The sequence below is a fragment of the Vipera ursinii genome, assembly GCF_947247035.1.
Source record: "Vipera ursinii genome assembly, chromosome: 1".
In the NCBI taxonomy this organism is placed as follows: Eukaryota; Metazoa; Chordata; class Lepidosauria; order Squamata; family Viperidae; genus Vipera; species Vipera ursinii.
In genome coordinates, this window is record NC_139512.1 from 175,146,063 (window position 1) to 175,166,259 (window position 20,197).

At 39.1% G+C, this 20,197-nt stretch overlaps 2 protein-coding genes across 6 annotated transcripts in view; one reads left to right on the top strand and one right to left on the bottom strand.

The window, feature by feature from the left end:
• Window positions 1-13,764, top strand: part of CASP10 (caspase 10) — a 44,163-nt gene extending 30,399 nt beyond the window's left edge. For 3 of the 5 annotated variants that reach the window (XM_083353544.1, XM_083353543.1, XM_083353542.1), the window contains 6 exons: window positions 649-723; window positions 2,706-2,791; window positions 3,856-3,967; window positions 5,266-5,779; window positions 6,308-6,519; window positions 13,559-13,764. In XM_083353544.1, coding sequence (XP_083209670.1) covers window positions 649-723; window positions 2,706-2,791; window positions 3,856-3,967; window positions 5,266-5,779; window positions 6,308-6,485 — 965 coding nt within the window. In that variant the 3' untranslated portion in view covers window positions 6,486-6,519; window positions 13,559-13,764. Of the gene's footprint in view, window positions 1-648; window positions 724-2,705; window positions 2,792-3,855; window positions 3,968-5,265; window positions 5,780-6,307; window positions 6,520-8,472; window positions 8,516-10,477; window positions 11,526-13,558 lie in introns of those variants that run through there. The other 2 variants (XR_014491303.1, XR_014491304.1) reach the window with 2 other exon arrangements.
• FLACC1 (flagellum associated containing coiled-coil domains 1) overlaps window positions 8,496-20,197 on the bottom strand; it is a 39,103-nt gene continuing 27,401 nt past the window's right edge. The window contains exons 10-15 of the mRNA XM_083353626.1: window positions 19,524-19,623; window positions 18,052-18,155; window positions 16,389-16,451; window positions 11,567-11,656; window positions 9,852-9,961; window positions 8,496-8,610 (exon numbers count right to left, since the gene is read on the bottom strand). Coding sequence (XP_083209752.1) covers window positions 8,541-8,610; window positions 9,852-9,961; window positions 11,567-11,656; window positions 16,389-16,451; window positions 18,052-18,155; window positions 19,524-19,623 — 537 coding nt within the window. The 3' untranslated portion in view covers window positions 8,496-8,540. The remainder of the gene's footprint in view (window positions 8,611-9,851; window positions 9,962-11,566; window positions 11,657-16,388; window positions 16,452-18,051; window positions 18,156-19,523; window positions 19,624-20,197) is intronic.

Here is a 20,197-nt window from a genome sequence, read left to right on the forward strand (position 1 = left end):
TGTGGCTAATAAAGGTTGAGTTATGACCATAATTGAGCCCAAAATTTCTGTTGTTGAGTTTTACCTCATCTTGCAAACTTTTTTTGCTACAATTGTTAAGTGAATCACTGCAGTTTTTAAGTGAATTATGCCGTTGTTAAGCAAATCTGGCTCCCTCCATTGACTTTGCTTTTGGAAGCTGGCTGGGAATGTCATGCATGTTGAACACATGACCCTGAAACAGGGCAACTATCCTAAATACATGCCAATTGCTAAGCGACCATGGGGATGCTGCAGTGGCTGTAATTTTGAAAAGCAGTCGTAAGTCAGTTTTTCAGTGCCGTTGTAACTTCAAATGGTCACTAAATGAATGGTTTTAAGTTGAGAACTGCCTATATAAGATTTATATTAAAGTCATTGATTGAGATGGGCAATGATAGAAATTAAATATATGAATAAAAAGAAATAACTATTTGCACTCAATTTGCAAAATAACTATTTTGGAAATTGCCAATTCTGCCGTTGAAATGTACTGCCTTTTATCTGAATCAGCCATTGTAAAACGTTAGGTAAAAAATCAATTAGTACTTGGTATCAAGCTGTGTGCACAACTCCTAAATCAAGCAATAGAAATAAATGGAAATATCTGAATTTTCCTTTTTTTCTCAGAACATCTTTACAATGGAAATTTTGGGAGCCTGCAAGAGCACATTGGAAATTTTTATTCTTTACCTGAAAATCCAGGTTGGTTTAGAAATTTTATATGACTGGGACCTAATTTATGCTTAAAAGTCTAGTTTTAAGATAAGTAGGTGCTCTGGTTGGCATTGTATGAAACTAGAAGTACTTCATACTTGACCACAGTAGATTCCGGAAACATATCCAGTGTCCTTCTCAATCTGGACATAGAAGAAATGAGGAAAGGTGGAAATACAGAGATCCTAAAGATTCTTGTCACGGGATCTGGGAGTAGAAAGAAGTGATGAGGTGCCTTGTTTTTAATGTTTCAAAGAGCCTTTTCTTAGAATGAGATGTGAGGTTGATCCTCTTGCCTGACACTTCATCAAAACATATTTATATGTTACACACACAGACTGACATTAGGGCAGTCTTTTTTTATGATTCCCCCCCCCCTATTTTTTTAAGAAGTCTCTGTGTGATTCTTTTATGACAAGAAATAAGATGATCGTTTGGGCTACAAATCACATAACAACTCTAGATCATGCTAATTGGAACTGATGGGAGATGCTTTGATCCAGCCAGACGACATCCAATTACTTGTGTGCTTTTCCCCAAAAGATACTTACCGTACTTCAGTACTCTGACCCTGCTTGTCTTCTCATTTTAAAAGTTTTGTGATCTATTTTAAAGTGCAAATAGAAATGTATTGTGAATATTTTATTTTTATTTCATACTTTTGTGAACTGCCAAAAGTCATGAAAGGTAGCAGAATGTTTATATCTGTTAATGTGGTAGAATTGGCAGCTTATAGGAGAGGGTGGAGTAAAAGGGCCTTCCAGCATGGAGTGGTTCGATGGACAGATACAAAAGAGACCAGATGATTCAGGATCTCCAGAGATCCGGACCCCACAGGGAAGGAAGGCAGACATTCCATTCCTTAAAGAGTCCCTGGTCTGCGCAGCTGTGTCCCAGAAGCAGCCATTGTTTCAAGTCTTGTCACAATTTTTTGTGGCCAGACTGAAATAGTGATTGCTTATGTGATGTGGTTGTGTAGCCCACCAACAAAGTGATCTGCTGTGCTTTCCTAATGCAGTCTGCGTTGTGGAAAGTGCTGTGGCCGTGCTAAAAAAGCATGGTCCCTTCTGGGACAGAGCTGCGTGGCCCAGGGATGCTGAGGGGCAGAGTGGCCTATCCTTCTCCCTCAATGTGAGGTCCTGACTCTGAATAGATAAGTGAGTATAATGGGAGGTAGGGAGGAAGCCCAAGCCCTTCTGTGACCTGGGGGTGGGGGTGGGGGAGAGGAAGCAGGCCCAAGGGCTGAGGGTGCAGTTTGGGGGACTGTGGTGGTGCCACCGCTCAAGGAATGTCGGCTGGTGGCCCCCAGGGGGAGGGCATTCTCAGTGGGTGCGCCAGCCCTCTGGAACACCTTACCTACCGAAATCCGGATGGCCCCTGACCTCCGTACCTTCCGTCGCGACTTAAAAACTTTTTTGTTCCAGCAGGCTGGCCTGGCATGATAGCGTTAATTGGGGTCCCAGTTTGTGTGCATTAGTGTTTCTTATTATTTTATTGTTCGGTCTGTATACCTTCCCTTCCTCTGTACACCGCCCCGAGTCCCTCGGGAGAAGGGCGGTTTATAAAAACTAATAAATAAATAAATAAATAAAATAAAACCAGGTGGTAAGTAGCTTTTTTGGGGGGGGGTCTTTCATAACTTCAAACAGTTGCTAAGTGACTGGTCGTAAGTCAAGGACTACCTGTACCAGCCAGTCCTGGAAGTTCTGGCCACTATAGCACCAATGCAGTCCCATGAACAAAATTTGCATGCTTAGCAAGTAGCTTGCGCTTACAACTGGTTGCAGAACCCTGTGGCCACATCATTCAGAACTTCTCGGCTAGCTTTCAACAAGCAATGCCAATGAGGAAGTCAGCAAGGAAGATCACAACTCAAGGACTACCTGTATTGTCTGCAGCATTCTACTCTCAAATGATTAAATTGAGATAAGATAAATCTTTTTTAAGTTATTTCTTTGTCATTTTTTTAGGTCTCAAGGCAGAACCTGTGCTTGATTCCTTGAGACAGGGATCACAACAAACTGTCAGGAAGAATGATTTGCATGCTGCACCAGTGGTTTGTATCTTCTGAATTGTTTCTCGTGTATTCCAATCAATCAGTATATCTATTGGAGCAACATATACCCCAAATCTAGCTGTTTAGTATATTTTTATGTTGGCCAATTCTTAACTTTTAAAAATCCTTTTACAACATGTTGGACAATATGAAGCCCTTCAGATGCTATTGAACTTCAATTCTCATTAGACCCAGTAAGGAAGTTTAATAGCCGGGATTCATGAGAATTGTAATGCAATGGGTCAACAGACCATCTATTGCTCTCCCCACCTTGTTGCAACTTTGCTTCATCTGTGAGGACCTGACACCAGTGTAGCTATAGCTGCGTTTTCAACTCAGGCCTCATTTCTAGAAGCAATCAAAGAAAGCTATAGAGTCATTAGAGAGGTGATCTGGATGACTCTGAGATAGTTTGTCCTTCACACACAAAATAATGTCCAGTTTGTAAGTTGTAATAGTGGTGTTGATTTTAAAGGCAATGAATTTTGCATGCTAGATGTTTGTGACAAACATTGGAGTGCAAAGCCTGTAATTAAGAGCAGAGAATCGAAAGTCGTCAATATTAGGATATGATACCTTTGGTGTGACTTAGCAGGATTGCTGTTAAATCCTAGTTGGTTTTCCAGCAATAGAGGAATGAAGCTGGCATAGACCAGACTGCCTCAATTAAAGAACGTTTTGTTAGGATTCCAGACACTGTTGCAAAACAACTGAAATTCATTGATATTTAGCTGTCAGGTATAAGGTAGTTCAGACCAAGAAAGCAATGCCATACAGATCTAAAACTACTTTTATTGGAACAGCTGTAGTACAAGAATCTTGCAACTCTGAATGCACTGGTCAAATCATTCCCTTCTAAGAGACTCGCCCTCCTGTCCTGCAGGGGCATTCCCTATACCAGGGGTAGGCAACCTTGGCTCTTTTATGACTCATGGACTTCAACTCCCAGAATTCCTGAGCCTACCCCTTCGCTATATCATCCACAGGCACTTTTGGTAATGCTAATATTATTAAGATCTCACAAACAGAAGTCTGATGCTTTTTTCCGGTCCTTCATTCTGCAGACATTGAAACAATATAAAATGGATGGGCAGTACAGAGGATATTGTCTTATTATTAACAATGTCAACTTTGAAGGTGATCTCAAAAAAAGAAATGGATCTGAGAAAGATGCCAGTAAGTGGCTTAAACGTTTATATTGGAATGCCCCCTTTCTTTTTTTAATTGCTTCCGTATGTTTCTATAAAGTGCTTTTAACATTACAGAGCAGCAAATGATCACTAATATGTACCTTTAATGTGGTTTTGGGCTGTAAAAGTTTTTTGGGTATTGTTGCTGCCTGTGTCCAGATTTTTTTAATCTCCCAGTTTATTCCACAGAAGGTGCCAGGCTAAGGTTTTATCACTGAGAGATGATTAGCTCAGTGAAAATAAGTAGAATTGACATATACAAATGAAAATTAAGTTGCAGTTCTAATGGATTGGAGGGTTCGCACTGCAGCTTCCATGTATATTGTGGAGAGCGGCAATTCTTTTTCCATCAACTTTCTCATAAGAGAGTACAAATAATCCTGACTCACGAACCGTAATTGCCACCAGCAATTCTGTCACTAAGTGATGTGGTTGTTAAGTGAAAAGTCAGACGACTTCCTGACTTACAAAGTTGGTTGGTTCCAGCTGCGGTTATTAAGAAAATCATCACAGGTCATTAAACACAATGTCATATGACTGCAACTTCTTTCTCCTTGTCAGCTGTGAAGCACACAAATGGCAATTCTATGACTGAGGGACATTGTGGCAATCATAAATGTGCATTGATTGCCAAGTGCTCAAATCCTAATCACATGACCATAGGGATGTTGCAGTGGCCACAACTTTGAGGACCAATGATATGTCTCCTTGTTCAACACTGCTGTAACTCAATGGTCAATAAATGAAGATTACCTGTGTGTTATTACTTCCGCTCCTCATGTTGAATATAAGCAAGATGTCTGCTGTAGTGATTAAGGGAGGACAATAGCCATTAGAGAAGAGTTTGTATATCTTTTCACATGGCTGTCTACATTTAAGTCCTTCCTGTTCAATGAAGAAAGATTGGAGATGTCAGGGACCTGGCTGGTGTTTACAATTCCACAGTTCCTCTGCAAACTCCATCAGACTATTGAAATGGGCCAATAGGCTCTCTTGTTAAGTTTCAGTTCAGATCATTATTTATTTTCTGCGTATATCGCAAGCTTATAAGAAGTAAACAAGTAAGGGCTGTTTCACAGTCATAAGCCTAGTAGATTACCAGAAAAGACCATTTTGTTACTAATTGCAAAATCTGTTTTTTATCCTAAAAATGCAGAAATAGAAAATGTCGGGATATCTTTTCTGTGTAATTTAGAGCCCTGTTAATGGCACATTGACTGTGTGTTTACTGACCTGATTTTATGAAGAGTTTATGAAAATCTTTGCCTTGTGTCTTTGTAACAGTGGAGCTGAAACGTGTGTTCACCTGGCTTGGATTCAAAGTGAAAAAGTATGACGACCAGAGTTCCACAGAAATTGAAAAACTTTTGAAGTTCTGGCAGTCTTCTGAGGACTGGAAAGACAGTGACTGTCTGGTATGCTGCATTCTATCTCATGGAAAATCTGGGAAAATTTTTGGGACAGATGAATGTCTGATTCCAATCCGTACCATCACGTCATACTTCAAAGCCAACAGCTGCCCATTGTTGGCTCAGAAACCTAAGCTCTTCTTCATCCAGGCATGTCAGGGTGAAAAGAAACAGCGGCCAAGCTTCCTCGAAGAAGATGCCTCATTTGAACTAGATGCACAGAGTTCAGGATTTGTGTCTTCCCAGCAGATGACCTCAAGTATTCCAGATGAAGCAGATTTCCTGCTCGGCATGGCCACTGTAGATGGCTGTCTCTCTTTCCGACATGTTTATGAGGGGTCTTGGTACATTCAGGCTCTTTGCCGCAAGTTGCAGCTCCTGGTGCCAAGGTAGGATTCATGGTAGATGGAAGCCTTCTCTTTAAAGTGACTGTTCTGAGTGAACTACCAAGTATAGATTCATAAGCTGTAAGTAGGCCACTTAGCCCGCTCTAAATGGACTTTCACACAAGCCACCAGGCACCAGCTCAAAATCCTGAAAGCACAGTCTAGCCTGAGTTAGGGATTTCCCTTCAACCATAATCCTGTGAGAGAGAGTGAGCTGGGAGAATGTGACTATTCCAAGGAGCTACAATAGCCCTCAGCCTGGGTCTCCCAGTCTTCCCAACATCTTAGCCACAATGCCACCCTGGCTCTAATAAGCTCTGTTCTTGGGGAAATAACATAAATTCTTGATTGCAGAGAAGCTGGGGTCCTAAGAAATTTCTAACATGCTAAAGAATTTGTCTCCAGGCCTAAACACAGTTGATTTTGTGCTTTTTGATTTGTAATTATAGTAGTTTATAATCCAGTGATAATACGAATGTAAGTGCAAAGTAAGAATTGTTATTTTGTTCATGTTCATTTTCTTCTCTTTAGAGGTGAAGATATATTATCCATTCTTACCGAAGTCAATGAAGAAGTGAGCAAATGTGCAGATCCTCACCACAGGTGGAAACAAATGCCCCAACCAGCTTATACTCTCAGGAAAAAAATGATCTTCCCTGTGCCTAAAGAACCTTTTGCATCATCGGAACAGAATTCAGACATGCAATAATTTAGATTGCTGGGGACTTAGAGAGGGAAAAGTGGTGAGTTCCAAAAGAACTCTTTTCTCTTCTTTTCATTAATTCTTTGTTGTGCTTTGAACAGGTATACCCGTTGTCTTCTCGAAGCTGTTTGAGGTTTAAGAAGTTGAAGAGGCAGGCACTTTCCCCATCTGCCACTCATTGCATATGTCAAAAATGATTTGAATGATCAGCACATTTCTTGAGCGAGCCTCCTTTGCTAGAGCTGAAGGGTCTCAGATGTGGTCTAACTAGGTTTGCTTGATGAGAATCATTGATGCTCAGGGGTAGATCTCCAAACCCAGCAGCAATTTTTGTGGGTTAAACACAGTGATCTTTTTTTAATACAACCACATTTGCCATAAATAAATTAATATGCCCTTCAGCTATTAAATACAGTGGATACTCTGCTATATTTATTTAACGCTTATTGAGGCAGAGGAGATGCAGTTTGCAGAACTGCTGCCTTATGTTAAGAAATCTTGATTGTAGAGCTTGCCTAAGTTCCAACTCTTTTGCAAGAAGTTAATGAAATCCAGAACAAAATCCATATAAAAGACAGAACCTGGTAGTTCTTTTTCCCCTGTTCAAGGGGAACATGTTTCCTCTAATCCACAGAGTAGATATGGACTGTGCATTGTAAATGTACAGTTCCATACCTGTACATTGTAAATGTGCAGTTGTAAATTGAACATTTGAACGGTTGTATTACAATGAGGATAGGGACGCGGTGGCTCAATGGGTTAGGACGCTGAGCCTGTCGATCAGAAGGTCGGCAGTTTGGCGGGTCGAATCCCAAGTGCCGCGTAACAGAGTGAGTGCCTGTTACTCGTCCCAGCTTCTGCCAACCTAGCAGGTCGAAAGCACGTAAAAATGCAAGTAGAAAAATAGGGACCACTACGGTGGGAAGGTAACAGCGTTCCGTGCGCCTTTGGCGTCTAGTCATGCCGGCCACATGACCACGGAGATGTCCTCGGACAAGCGCTGGCTCTTCGGCTTTGAAACGGAGATGAGCACCGGCCCCTAGAGTCGGAAACGACTAGCACGCATGTGTGGGGGAACCTTTACCTTTACCTTATTACAATGAGGAGAAGGAAATGAAGTGAAATGATAAATTACAAAGCAGTGTTTTTAGAGCAGTGAGATAAGACTTCAGTAAGAAATAATGATAAATAATTATATGTTATTGCAAAGACTGGCAAAGGAGGATGCAAATAGGCAACTCTGAAGCCCTTAAAAAACTTGTATCAGGAAGGAAGTAACAGAAGTCTTGATTTGCTATGTATTTTGGAAAAAAGGTTTGTACTTATATCTTCTAGAAAATAGGCAGAATCTCACATGTAGACTCACATTCCAGGATTTAGAGCCAAATAGGAGGTTGGAGCAAGTCTGGGGCCATGTGCATCCCTTAAGGAAGCTGTCCTTTCCTGGATGTGCCCAGTAGCTATACAATCCCACAAACATATGGGTTACGGAAGCACCAATAGTGCCTTTTGGCTTCAGGTCTGAAGTGCTATGTATCTCTAAAATTCAGCTCCTTTTTATTGACGATCATTTCAGTGTTTTAAGTACGTTGTTCAACAGTTGCCAAACATAATGAGAGCAGTTCTAGATAGATGGTTGTACGTCCCCAGGTGGGCTTCCAAGGAAATACTGGAGACAGTTCATAAAAACTTCAGTGCAGAAGCTTGGGTCTCTGATATTTAAAGTTCTAATAAATCATATTTTAGTTATAATTTGACAGCTTATGTTTCACTTTACGTCTAGTCTTTTAGCTATGGATGTAAATCTACAGGACCAGGTTATGCCCTTTTTATATAATCTATATCATAACATGTCCACCATCTGGCCAAGGAAACATTTATTCTATTTATCAGCTAATGAGGGGAAAAATATGGCACAAAACCATTGGACATATAAAAATAAAGTGAAAAACAGAGTGATACATGTATGTAAGTAACACTTCTGGTCTTCCAGCTTCGGCCTGATGTTCTGAAGAAACAGCTTCACACAAGTCTCCGTAAGCCAATTCTTCATGCATGGCTCTAATCAAATCCATAAACACTACTTTTTTGGGCATTAAATATCTCTTCATTCTTCTCAATAAGCTTGTGCCTGAGGAGGAAAAAAGAGCAGTGTTTTTTTTCCTGCCTTTGTACAGGGAGACTCCAGAACCTATAGTATACAAAATGTTGGAAACCATTTCCTTCAATCCCAGATCTTATTGGGGAGTGACACACACCCCCAATTTCCCCCTCACGTGGTGTGTCACTCACTGCACAGTCAAGTGAAAGTGGTTTATAAGAAGCTGGTTGAAATTCTGTACTAAAACAACTAAAAGTATCAAATGTTTTGTTTGGCCAAGTTATAACCATGTGTGGCAAGGGCACCCATGTACCAAAGCACACCCTGAATTGATTTATAAATTCAAATTGGGTTGTGGAAAAAGTCAGTTTTTAGGCTTGATTCTGTACAATGAAGTTAAAGACTCTCTTGTTTATGATCCAGCATGCCACAAAGGCACAATTCAGCATGTCAGTTTTTGTTGGTTTTTTAGTTGGTTTGGGGACTCCATGATTAGATAAAAGTGCTTGGAAGATATGGGAACATTTTGGAAGAAAAGTCTAAAAGCATAATTTCAGTGCAGCTCTTCCCCTTAACCTGAGAGTAATTCCTCTTGAAACAATGGGACTTACTTTTGACAATCTGTGTGTAAGGGCGTGCTATTAAGTCATAGGGACAGTCATGGAATCAGATCTCATCATGAATATTGTTACTGATATCAGTGAGACTCCCAACCAACTCATTATCTCAAAAGTAAATTCAATTGTCCTAATGATACAGAATATTACAACTGGAACGTAAGCTATTAAATCAATGCATAATACAATTCTGTTATTACTGAATGTTACTGTGTGCAGTTCTAACAATTTTAAATGTTTATTTTAACAGCAAATATTTCCAAGGACAAGAAGTTTAGACATTCGGCTTCCCATTCATTAAGATTTTCTGAAATCTCTCCTTTCCTCCCTACATCTTTGCCCTTGTCACCCCTAAGCTAAAAAAAACTTCCAGAAGGGTGAATTTAGCAAATAATCTCACCAAGCTAATAAAATACAAGTATCCAGAATGAACACCTAATCTTGATAGGTATTCTCCATCTCCTACCCAAATAATTTAATTCAAGTATATTTAAATCACCTCACAGATAGGCAGCAAACAATAAACAAATTGGAAATTCTACCATTTTAGCATGGTTTGTTTCACAAACCTCAGTGAATCTGCAAGGCTTTTTTTTTTTAAAAAAAAAAAAACCCTCTTTCAACAGACTAATTTTACAAGGTTTTTTCCCCCACCTCAAAATGTTGTTTTCTTCTATCAAAGAAGCTATATTAATTCGATATTTCTCTTCAGCAGCTGCCAGATTTTGTTGAAGAGTTTTCTCTGTCTCTGCCGTTTTGCCTTTCTATAGTGGAGAAAACAAACTTGAGTTTTGGAAAAGTGGAAAGCAACATACTGATTTCTTTATCATCAGCAAACTTCTATCATCAATGAAATCTTCTCTTGCCATTATTTGGAAGAGCATTGGTTCCTGAGCACTCTTTAAATTAGCATTGAACTAGAGAATTTTTATCTTAATATTAGGCACCTTGTGGCCATTTCTTTTTAGAGGTAGTCATTTGCTTGGTCACTATGCAAGAAAGGATGGAATTTTAACTGACTGTCCCCAAACTGTAACTTAAAACTTCTGCATCACTGCCGGTTGACCTTATCTTTGTTGGTATTTAACAACCCAGATTTTAACTATTTTTATTTCCTAATGAGCTTTTCCTCCTTGTTTTTTGCTACAAATGATGGTGTCTGCAAATCTCTCATTAACATTCTGATCTCCAGTTCTAATTCCTGCTGTCATCTCTACTAATCCTGCTATTCTTGTATTCTCAGTATTCTTGTATTCTACAGTATGCATTCTCTTCTCCAGATTCAGTGCCAATATCTGTTCATTTAACAGTTCCTCAGAATAATAATCAGGTGTTTGTTACATCGCACATTCTGGTATGATTACACAATCAACAATTTTGCTGTATTCAGTAAACATGAATCTTACATTTTTTGCTCTTGCCATTATCTTATTAATGTTATGCTTGTTAGCTATTCTCATGTCTTGCTCTCCCCATATGTTTTCCTCTCCTTAAACAAAACTTTGCTTGCACAAAGAATTAATGCGTTGATTCAGTGATTTGCACAATCACTTGCCTCTGCCTTGTTTGGGAGGACAGAGTGATAAGCAAGTAAGAGAGAGTTGCAGGAATAAGGTTCCACGGCAAGGGACTATAGCAGTGAGAGGCAAACAAAACCAGAGGCAATTGAAAGCAACTACAGCAACCATTAAGTAGGCCACGTTTCAGAATTCTCAGTGATGTAGTATTTAGCGGATGGCACATTATCAGAGTAGAAAAACCAGTCTTTAAGATGCAGAGTTTAAGTTTATTTCTGTTGGGTATGATAGGGAAAAGAAACAAAATGATTAATGCCCATTTCAAGAACATCCATGGAGCACTAGCTGAACCTGGGAACTGACTTTGCTGTTGCTGGACAACCACACGTAGAGGTACACTTCACCAAAGGCCACAGGATTTATTGGAATAAAAAAGGATATACATGAAATATTGATGCAGATGAAAGCTGGCTCTTGCAGAGGTAAAGAAAAGCCCCTAGCTTGCGAGCAAGGCTGATTGGACGGTTATGCCTCTGGCCTTTGAGGAAGAACCTTCTAGGCAAAAGCTAGGAGACCCACCCATCCCCAAAGCAGCAGAAGGAACAAGGAGTTTGCTATCCTCAAGAATAAAAAAATCCCTGGAATTGCAGAGTGAGAATATTTGGATCCCAGTCCCTGGAAAGGAGCCAATGTTACTGGGTACATGAAGATGTAGAATTATCCTATTCTGAGCTCTTTGGGGGATTATTAAAAGGAAAGACAGGCTATCTTTTTAAAAAAAAATAATCACCTACCACCAGCAACTAAAAAGTAACGTTAGACAAGTTTCAAAAGTCACATCGCAGATCTCACCTCCTTCTGAAGTTCTATCTCTGTTTTGTGAAGAGATGAAGCAATAGCTTGAAGAGTTTCGTTCTTCTCATTCAATTCATTCTCCAATTTCTTTTATTGGATAAAAACATTTTTTAAAATTATTTCAAGCATTTGCATCACATTTGCATCACATTTCCACAGTTGTTCCATGAAAATGTGTGACTTTTATTTTACAGTAAAATAAAGTACACTTACTAGAGTTAACTTTCCAGACAATATTGAGCATATCACGGATTCAGATTATATGGGGCCAACCAAATTAAATTTATAGGATAGAAAGCATTTATGCAGAAAACAAAGGAATTATCTTGGCCAGAGCAGCCTTATCTCAAATAGGAGTTGGCTGGACCTCCAGTTCCTTACTAAATTTAATGGATTTTTTTTAATTTGATTGACTAATTGAATTCTACAGTTGCCTATCTCAACAGCTAATCATTACCTTTTTCCCTCACGTTTACCAGTGCCATGGTAAAGACCAACTACACACTTCCCCACACCTTAAGAGTTATGGCCTATTCCATTCCTCTGTTTTGTGTCATGAATGCTTCTCCCTTCCAAATTGTCATCTTCTACTTAGTCTTTTATCTATCGCGGACAAGAATTTCATTTAGATCTTGATACCATCATCATTCATTTTTACAAGCCATTTGAGACAAAGTGAAGCAATTTTTGTTAGTTTTTCAGAAGTCTTTCTCATGGACTTCCTATGTATCTAAATAGAAAATCAATTTTATGCTAGCAATCACATTTTAGCTCTTTTGCGCATATTTAAAACACCTAAGAGTAGCTTTCTCTTCAATAAAATTATGCTTTGTGGGTACCTCCTTTAGTTTTTTCTAACTCACCAATAAACCATTTCATGAAAGACCTAGCAAAGCAATTTGCTGGACACTTTTTCTGACTGACAACTTTTATCGAAAGGCATAAGCTTTCATGAGCTATAAGCTTTCACTTCATCAGAAGATGCACAGAGTGGCTCGGCTGATGCAAGATTTAAATTGGAATGAGACGGAGAAGAAGTTAGGGTGGTTATATAGATGTGGGTTAGATGTGAGACAAATTGCAAGTCCACTGCCTCCTCTGGCCTGCAGGTTCTCTCTTTTTGTCTCTATTAAAGTCTGCAGTGAATGGGCAAACACCCTTACACAAGGCATGGCAAGCCCTTTGCTCTCCTGCATTCATTTAGCTTCTGGAAGATTGAAGCTGATTCCCAAGCATGAATTAAAATCTTCCATCAAAGCACACATGCAAAGGCATGAGTGGATAAGGGAGTCGAGTTTGGATTTCCACAGCTAAAATAAAATGTCCAAGTCTTAAGTAGAGGGGCTAAGAGAAAACCTGGACTTCTTCACCTCAGCCTCACCCTAGCTATGAAAAAAAAAGTTTGTCTTGGAACAAAATAAGAGGCTTATTGAAAGGTGCTGAATATGATCCAGACAGAAGCTTGAAAGTGGCAATTGCAGAAGTTAGTTAATCAGAACCAGGCAGCTGAAGTAAGCTGGGTGGAGAAATCCCTCTTAGAGATAAAGTGGACTCTCTTGACCAGGATGTACATTCAGATAATTTTGCATTAACATAACATAACTGCTAAGCTTGTAAGCCACCCTGAGTCTTCGGAGAAGGGCGGGATATAAATGGAATTAAAATAAATAAAAAATAAAATATGCTAATCTACTATAGGGGGGGGGGGTCTAGCCTCATCTTAAAGCACAAAGCCATCTGGGTAACCTTGGGCCAGTCATTCACTCTCAGCCTTACGAAGGAGGCAGTGACAAACTTATTTCCCCAAAACCTGCCAGGAAAACTGCAGGAACTTAACCAGGCAGTTATTAGGAATCAATACAAAACAAGCAAATAAAAACCTGCTTGCATATTCTTTGGTATTTTGAATGTGCCTAATTGTTTTTTTTAAAATGCCTTTGATTTTTGAATCAGAGATTGATCGTTTTTATTGAAACTTCATTCTTGTAGGCTTCGTTGCACTTTGAATCCTGTCCATCTGGGTCTGTGTCCAACCTGCACCTTGGATACCATGGGAAACTCACGTGGAGGACACTGGATTTTCATCAGCCATAAATGCCTTATACTATCTCAGTGAAATTGTTTGGATACTTGGCTACCCAAGCTAAAAGAAAGTTATTACTTTATTTTTAATAAAACTATTTTTTAAATCACAAGTCCTGATGTTTTAATTGTCTCCTCAAAAGGGGACAGGATTGCTATTCTCCGACCAAAAGCCTCAGAGTTATTATGCTAAAAAGATTGTGATAGAGAATTAGTTTTCCGTTTCATTTATTATAGTTATTATCACCATTGTTGTTATTGTAACCATTATTATTATGGTTACAGGTAAATTAGGTAAGCATGTCAGACTGTGAGAGTCCCCTCTTACATAAGCTTGGGTTAAACAAGGCTTTTTCCCCCCTCCAGGAAGATTGGAGTGGGCAGCAAGAAATTACTACAGTACAGTAATTCATAAGCAGAAGCTGCATCACTTCTATGCATCCAGACTGGCAGTGGGGAGGGCCAAGAGGCACAGCTGAAAGGGGCCTCTCCCATGCATCTCCACATCATGTTCTCATCTTTTCTACATCAAAGGAAATAGTCATTTGTTCTTTGGATTTTCTGCATGCTCTTCTTCATCTAAAATTTGTTGTGTTCCCCTCCTGAATTTCAGTGGCAAAGTTCAAGTACTGGTATAATTTAACCAAAAAACAGTGCCCCATTTCTGTTCACACATACAGCACAAGACTTAACGGCAATATTGATTGCTTTCCTCAGAGAAATTCCCTACTAGAACTCTATTGGTAACCAGATGAGCTCAGCCCAAACCTCTCCCCCCCCAATCAAGCCTTATAGGTGGGACCAATACTTAGATTTGGCGGGTCGAATCCCGAGTGCCGCATAACAGAGTGAGCGCCTGTTACTCGTCCCAGCTTCTGCCAACCTAGCAGTTCGAAAGCACGTAAAAATGCAAGGAGAAAAATAGGGACCACTACGGTGGGAAGGTAACAGCGTTCCGTGCGCCTTTGGCGTCTAGTCATGCTGGCCACATGACCGCAGAGACGTCCTTGGACAAGCGCTGGCTCTTCGGCTTTGAAATGGAGATGAGCACCGGCCCCTAGAGTTGGAAACGACTAGTACGCATGTGCGGGGGAACCTTTAATACTTAGATGGTCCAACTTTTGGAAGAACTATCTTCTTCACCTTAGGACAGCTAGATCTTCTCCATGTATATGAATTATAGAGATCATAATGAAGAGCTGCTTATCTCCCTGTAAATGGAGTTCAGGTGATAATCTGTTACTTCACTACATGTTATCCTCTTAGACCCATCTGGTCTCGTGATCTCACTATTCCCTTCAAATCCACTATGATGGTCTTGGGAACTGAAGACGTTCTGTGGGAGCTTCACCTGTTGCTTGGTATGCATGGAGAGTGGAGATCCTGTACAATAACTCTAAACTCAGGGGTGTCAAACTCAATTTCATTGAGGGCCGCATCAGCATTGCGGTTGCCCTCAGGGGGCCGGATGGGTATGGCCAAGGTGGGCGTGGCCTACTGGGTGAGCGCAGCTGGAGTGCGTATGGCCTACTGGGTAGGCGTGGCCAGCTCTACATCGTTCCATCAAGGGTGCCTATGGGGGCCTGGGCAGGAGTGGGACAGATCTGAGGGTCTCTGGCAGAAGGAGGGTCTTTGGGCCAGGGCCAAGGCAGTGGGGGCCATTCTCTCACTGTTTCCAGGATGGCTTCGCGGGCCGCATGAAACCACTTCATGGGCCGGATCTGGGCCCCGGGCCTTGTGTTTGACATGTCTGCTCTAGAAGGTTCAAAACTAGACTCCGCATAGATGCAGAAGCCTTGTTCGTGCAGGAATTCTCAGATGAACCCTTGAAGAATTGCAGTGGCAGGGAATAAACCAGTTCTTAATTTGTATATACTGTACTTACACTGAACTTAACATTTAATGGTCAAAAGGAGGTTATCAAAAAAAGAATGTATTGGCAAACCTGCCATATTACCCATTAACGGAAATAGAAGAATTCTTTGAAGGCGAAGCTTCCATTGCAAAAAAAAAAAGCCAATGAAGCCATATTTAAAGGGTGCCAAAGACAGAAAATTATTTATTTACTTAACTGATCATCTACCCCAAATGCCAAAGCAATTCTAGGTGATGAAATCAAGTGGTGTTGTTTTTTTAAAAAAAATAATATACAAATGACATTCAACCACCTTATCAGAGGAAGAAAATGCCAAAACACCAGGGGGTTAATATCTAATAGCAGTTTAGGGTTTCCATGGGCTTGCTAAAAAAAGCCAACTTTTTATTGTTCTGCTTGGAGAGAGAAGGAGGGGATGAAATGGATTAAAGTATCCTGAAAAAAAGCTTGGCCAGCAGACTGAGCAAGAGCATTGTATTGCAGATTCCATTTATGATTATAGCTATACATATATAGTACATTATTGATATTTATACTCTAGTTATACATTCCATTATATTCCAATATTAGAAATTCTCCTCTAACTTTGTTCTTCACAGATTTGCTTAATGGTTCAAAAGGCATTAATCCAGTCAAGGATTGCTGGACCTAATCAAAATACTAAAGCAAATGCTACTTTAATAATAATTATTATTGTTATTCCAACTAATAATTCTCCTTTTCCCCAACCTACAGGTGGAATGTTGGGAAAGCTGCATCTAATATATATAAAGAGGAAGCTTACAATAAACCACATTGCTGCTACTTATTAAATAGGTGCCTCAATTGCACTTATTATTTTTAAAAAATCAATACACATGCCTTGATTTTGGCATTTAACATGTCTATATTTTCCAAGGCAATTTGTTGCTGCTTCTGAAATTCCTGAAAAGAAAAAAAGATAGGGAGTTAACAGAAAAATATACCTGAAAATGCACTTTCAATTCTTAATATTTTTGTGAGCTCCCAATGAAGTCTCAGTGCGCATCTCCCCTTACGAAGCTCAATTCACACTGACTAGCTATGCGCTGGATGAGACTACTGTAACTGTGTAGAAGAAAACAGGCTTACGAGTAAGTTTCTGTAAGTTTACATCTTACCAAAAACTTCCATTCAGAGTGAAACGCGGAGGCTTAATCTCTACTTCTGACTAATTTATAAAAAATACTACTTCCCACACATTAAAAAAATGCATCCATATGTTTACCTAACCAAGAACATTGGGCTGCATGGAAAGTTTACCAGCTTTTAACCACCATGTCAACGCTGTGACAATGGATGTCGTTGCTCTGACACCTGAGAATCAGCAGCCATTTTTACTTTTGCTTCCAACGTGCCTTTTCTATTCTTTTAGAGTTCAGATGTAGAAGGGGGGATGAGATGAATGTCTGAGGGTTTAGCTAGCTATAACAATGTAGCAGTGTGGAAACTCAAGGACATGGTCTGATAAGATTTGGCGGGCTGAGAGGCCAAGGAGAAAAGCCCGTGTCTTGCGTTAATTGGGGAATGTGATTTATGACAGCATTTACGGGATGGGAATTGCAACTTGTTACTTTGTATCTGGGGGGAGGGAATCTCAGTTTTGGGTTCAACTATGTAAGTGCCTATATTTTGTTGCTGAATAAAATGTTCTTTAAGGAAGAATTCATGCCTTGAAGTTCTTTTACTGGTTTCATCTATCAGAACCATGACATTAATCCCAAACTGAGATTCCATGACACACCATGCCTTTACATCTCTGGCTAAAGTTGCTCGGGCTCATTAATGCCATAGGGTTAATCTTTCTCCATTACTGAAAAGAGAATGAAAAAACAACAGTTTGAAATGACCCAATGAGATACTGCAGTATTGACCTTTCTTACTTGCAAGATATCTGCCCAATCATCATGCAATAAAGCCATTTTACAATATCAGTTCAAAACCCAACACTTTATTGCTTCCTATCTGGAGTTGTTTGCTTCAATAATTTGTTTCTTTATTTAATTTCTATACATGCTCATCTCAATCAATGACTCTAGGTGGATTATGATTCTAAAACTATAAAAACAATAAAAAACATCCAAAATAAATGTACACAGCAGCCAAGATAGTCAACCAGTTAAAAATAAAGTCAGGAAATGGGGGGTTTAACACCTTCAGTGTCCAAGCTTGGGAACAGAGTCATATTTTTAAAGCCTTATGACAGGCTAAGAGCATTGGGGCCATTCCAATCTCCAAGAAATGAATGAATGAATGGATAAGATTTCTGATTAATTATTCCTGAAGAAATTTTGTTCCACTCAGAAGCAAACTTTAATGGTTTGTGACTTTTGTTTAATTTTTTTTTACTCTTTTAGTACTAAACAATAAATAGAGCAGTAAGTCAGGCTATTATAAGAATACAAGTTTATATGGCTGAGATTTGTAAGAAAAAGCTTTTAATTCAAGTTACAATAGCCTTCCGAAAAAAGCAAAGCAACTTTTGATAAGTACAAAATGCACTTACTTCTCTTTCCTGTTCATAAACTCTTTCTAGCAAAAAACTGTTATTCTGAATAATCTTCTTCTGCTCCTCTAATTCCCCCTCAAATCTCCTTGTTAAAGATTGCTCTGAGGAAAGAATAAAAGTTTTTTTTATATTTATTGTTATATCATAGAGAATAAAATACAAAACAGCATACATTCAACCCTAACAAAAACAAAAAAGGAAAAAATAGTGTACAAAAAAGAAAAAGTGTTCAATTAAATTTAACATTTAACATGTAGGATCCACCCTGACAGGGTTTTGTTTTTTAAAAAAATGTATTACTTAATTGTTTTGTTCCCGAGTCTTGGAAACTCTCATATGAATTTAGCATAATTTGATATAAATAGCCACGTATGCAGCACCTACATATACACCCTACACCCCAAGCATTTCTGTATGCTGCTTCTATTGTCTAATGAAACTTCAACCGTAAACAGAATATGGCAAAATGCTGGTGCCTGCAACTTGTTAGTAAAATAGTTTCTCTCATTGCTTTTTGTTTCTCCCATTTGCTAATTTGTTTGCTTTCTTCTGCTTTTGACAACTGATTTTCTTCCTATTTGTTTAATATATTTATATTTACTTGAGTTATGTACTATTTATTTATTTAGGCAATTTTTTTAAAAAAATATAATATATAACCATATTTTAAGTTTATCCTTACTTAGCCATGGATAGCCTAGGATGGTGCGGTGTGCCTGTTTCCCCCCACCTTGTTCAATTTTGTTCTCTATTTTACACGTTGGACTCCTCTTTCCCCATCACTTGATACTACTCCTCATTCCAAAGTTGGTGTTTTCTTAAAACTCTAGGTCTTTATGCTTGGTTTCAGGATGCTCTTACTAATTTTATAATGAGTTTTATATTTTTATAGTATTAATAATATTAATTATGTAATTATAATTACTAATATTATAGTAACCATGGTGTCACAGTGGTCAGAATGCAGGCTAACTGCCAGGGTCAAGATTGACTCAGGCTTCCATCCTTCTGAGGACAATAAAATGAGATTGTTGGGGGCAACATGCTGACTCTGTAAACCACTTAGAGAGGGCTGTGAAGCACTGTGAAGCAGCATATAAATCTAAGTGCTATTGCCAGTGCTTTTTTTGTAAAAGAAAAAGGTGCCGGAACTCACACATGTCATGCAACCCGCCTTGCCTACCCTACAAGGTCCCATCCAAAAAAGGTGCCGGAACTCCGTTCTGAGTGTTCTATGACAAAAAAAGCCCTGGCTATTGCTATTGTTATTATACCCTGGATTTGTTTAGCTGATTTTATACTATATATTACTATATATGTGTATGTAAAATCAGTCAAAACATCTGCAGCATTTGGGTGTCCTTGTTTATTTTCCTGAAGACTTGCTATGGGATAATAATAAAAATGATTGAACAGAAAATAGTGCTTTGATCACAATAGTGTAAGATTAGTGCATTCCCTTTACTTACTTTGTTGTAATAATGCCTTTTCTCGCTCAGTCCTCTCACTTTTTTTCCATTCGGCCTGCCTTCTCAGCCATTTTTCTTCCATTTCATCAGAAATGCTATCCTACCAAAACAAACAAGCAAACAAAACCACCAACCAGCTTGAAATGCATATAGGCAACAGTTCTGCCTTTCAATGTATTAAAATCTGTCACTCACATCAAACAGGATATTGTGGTCCAATTAAAAAAATATTTCAAAAGTCATGTTTATGGCTCCTTCAGTTATGTGGATTAACTATAACCACATCTGTACACAGGAGGCTTTAAATCTGACTTATTTTCTCCTGTGTGAGACACTGCATATATGACTTTATAAATCATGAACTCCATGGGATATTGAGAAGTCACGAAAGGCATGTAGGCTGGGAGGGGAGTACTATAAACTACAGGTAGTCCTCAACTTACAACCATAGTGACTGTTTGAAGTTACAACTGCACTTGAAAGTGACATGATTATTTGTCACATGACCATCGCAGCATTCCCATGGTCATGTGATCAGAATTCAGATGCTCGGCAACTGCTTCATATTTATGACAGTTGTAGTGTCCCAAGGTCATGTGATCACCTTTTACGACCTTCTGACAAGCAAAGTCAATGGGGACACCAGATTCACTTTACAACTGTGTTACTAAATT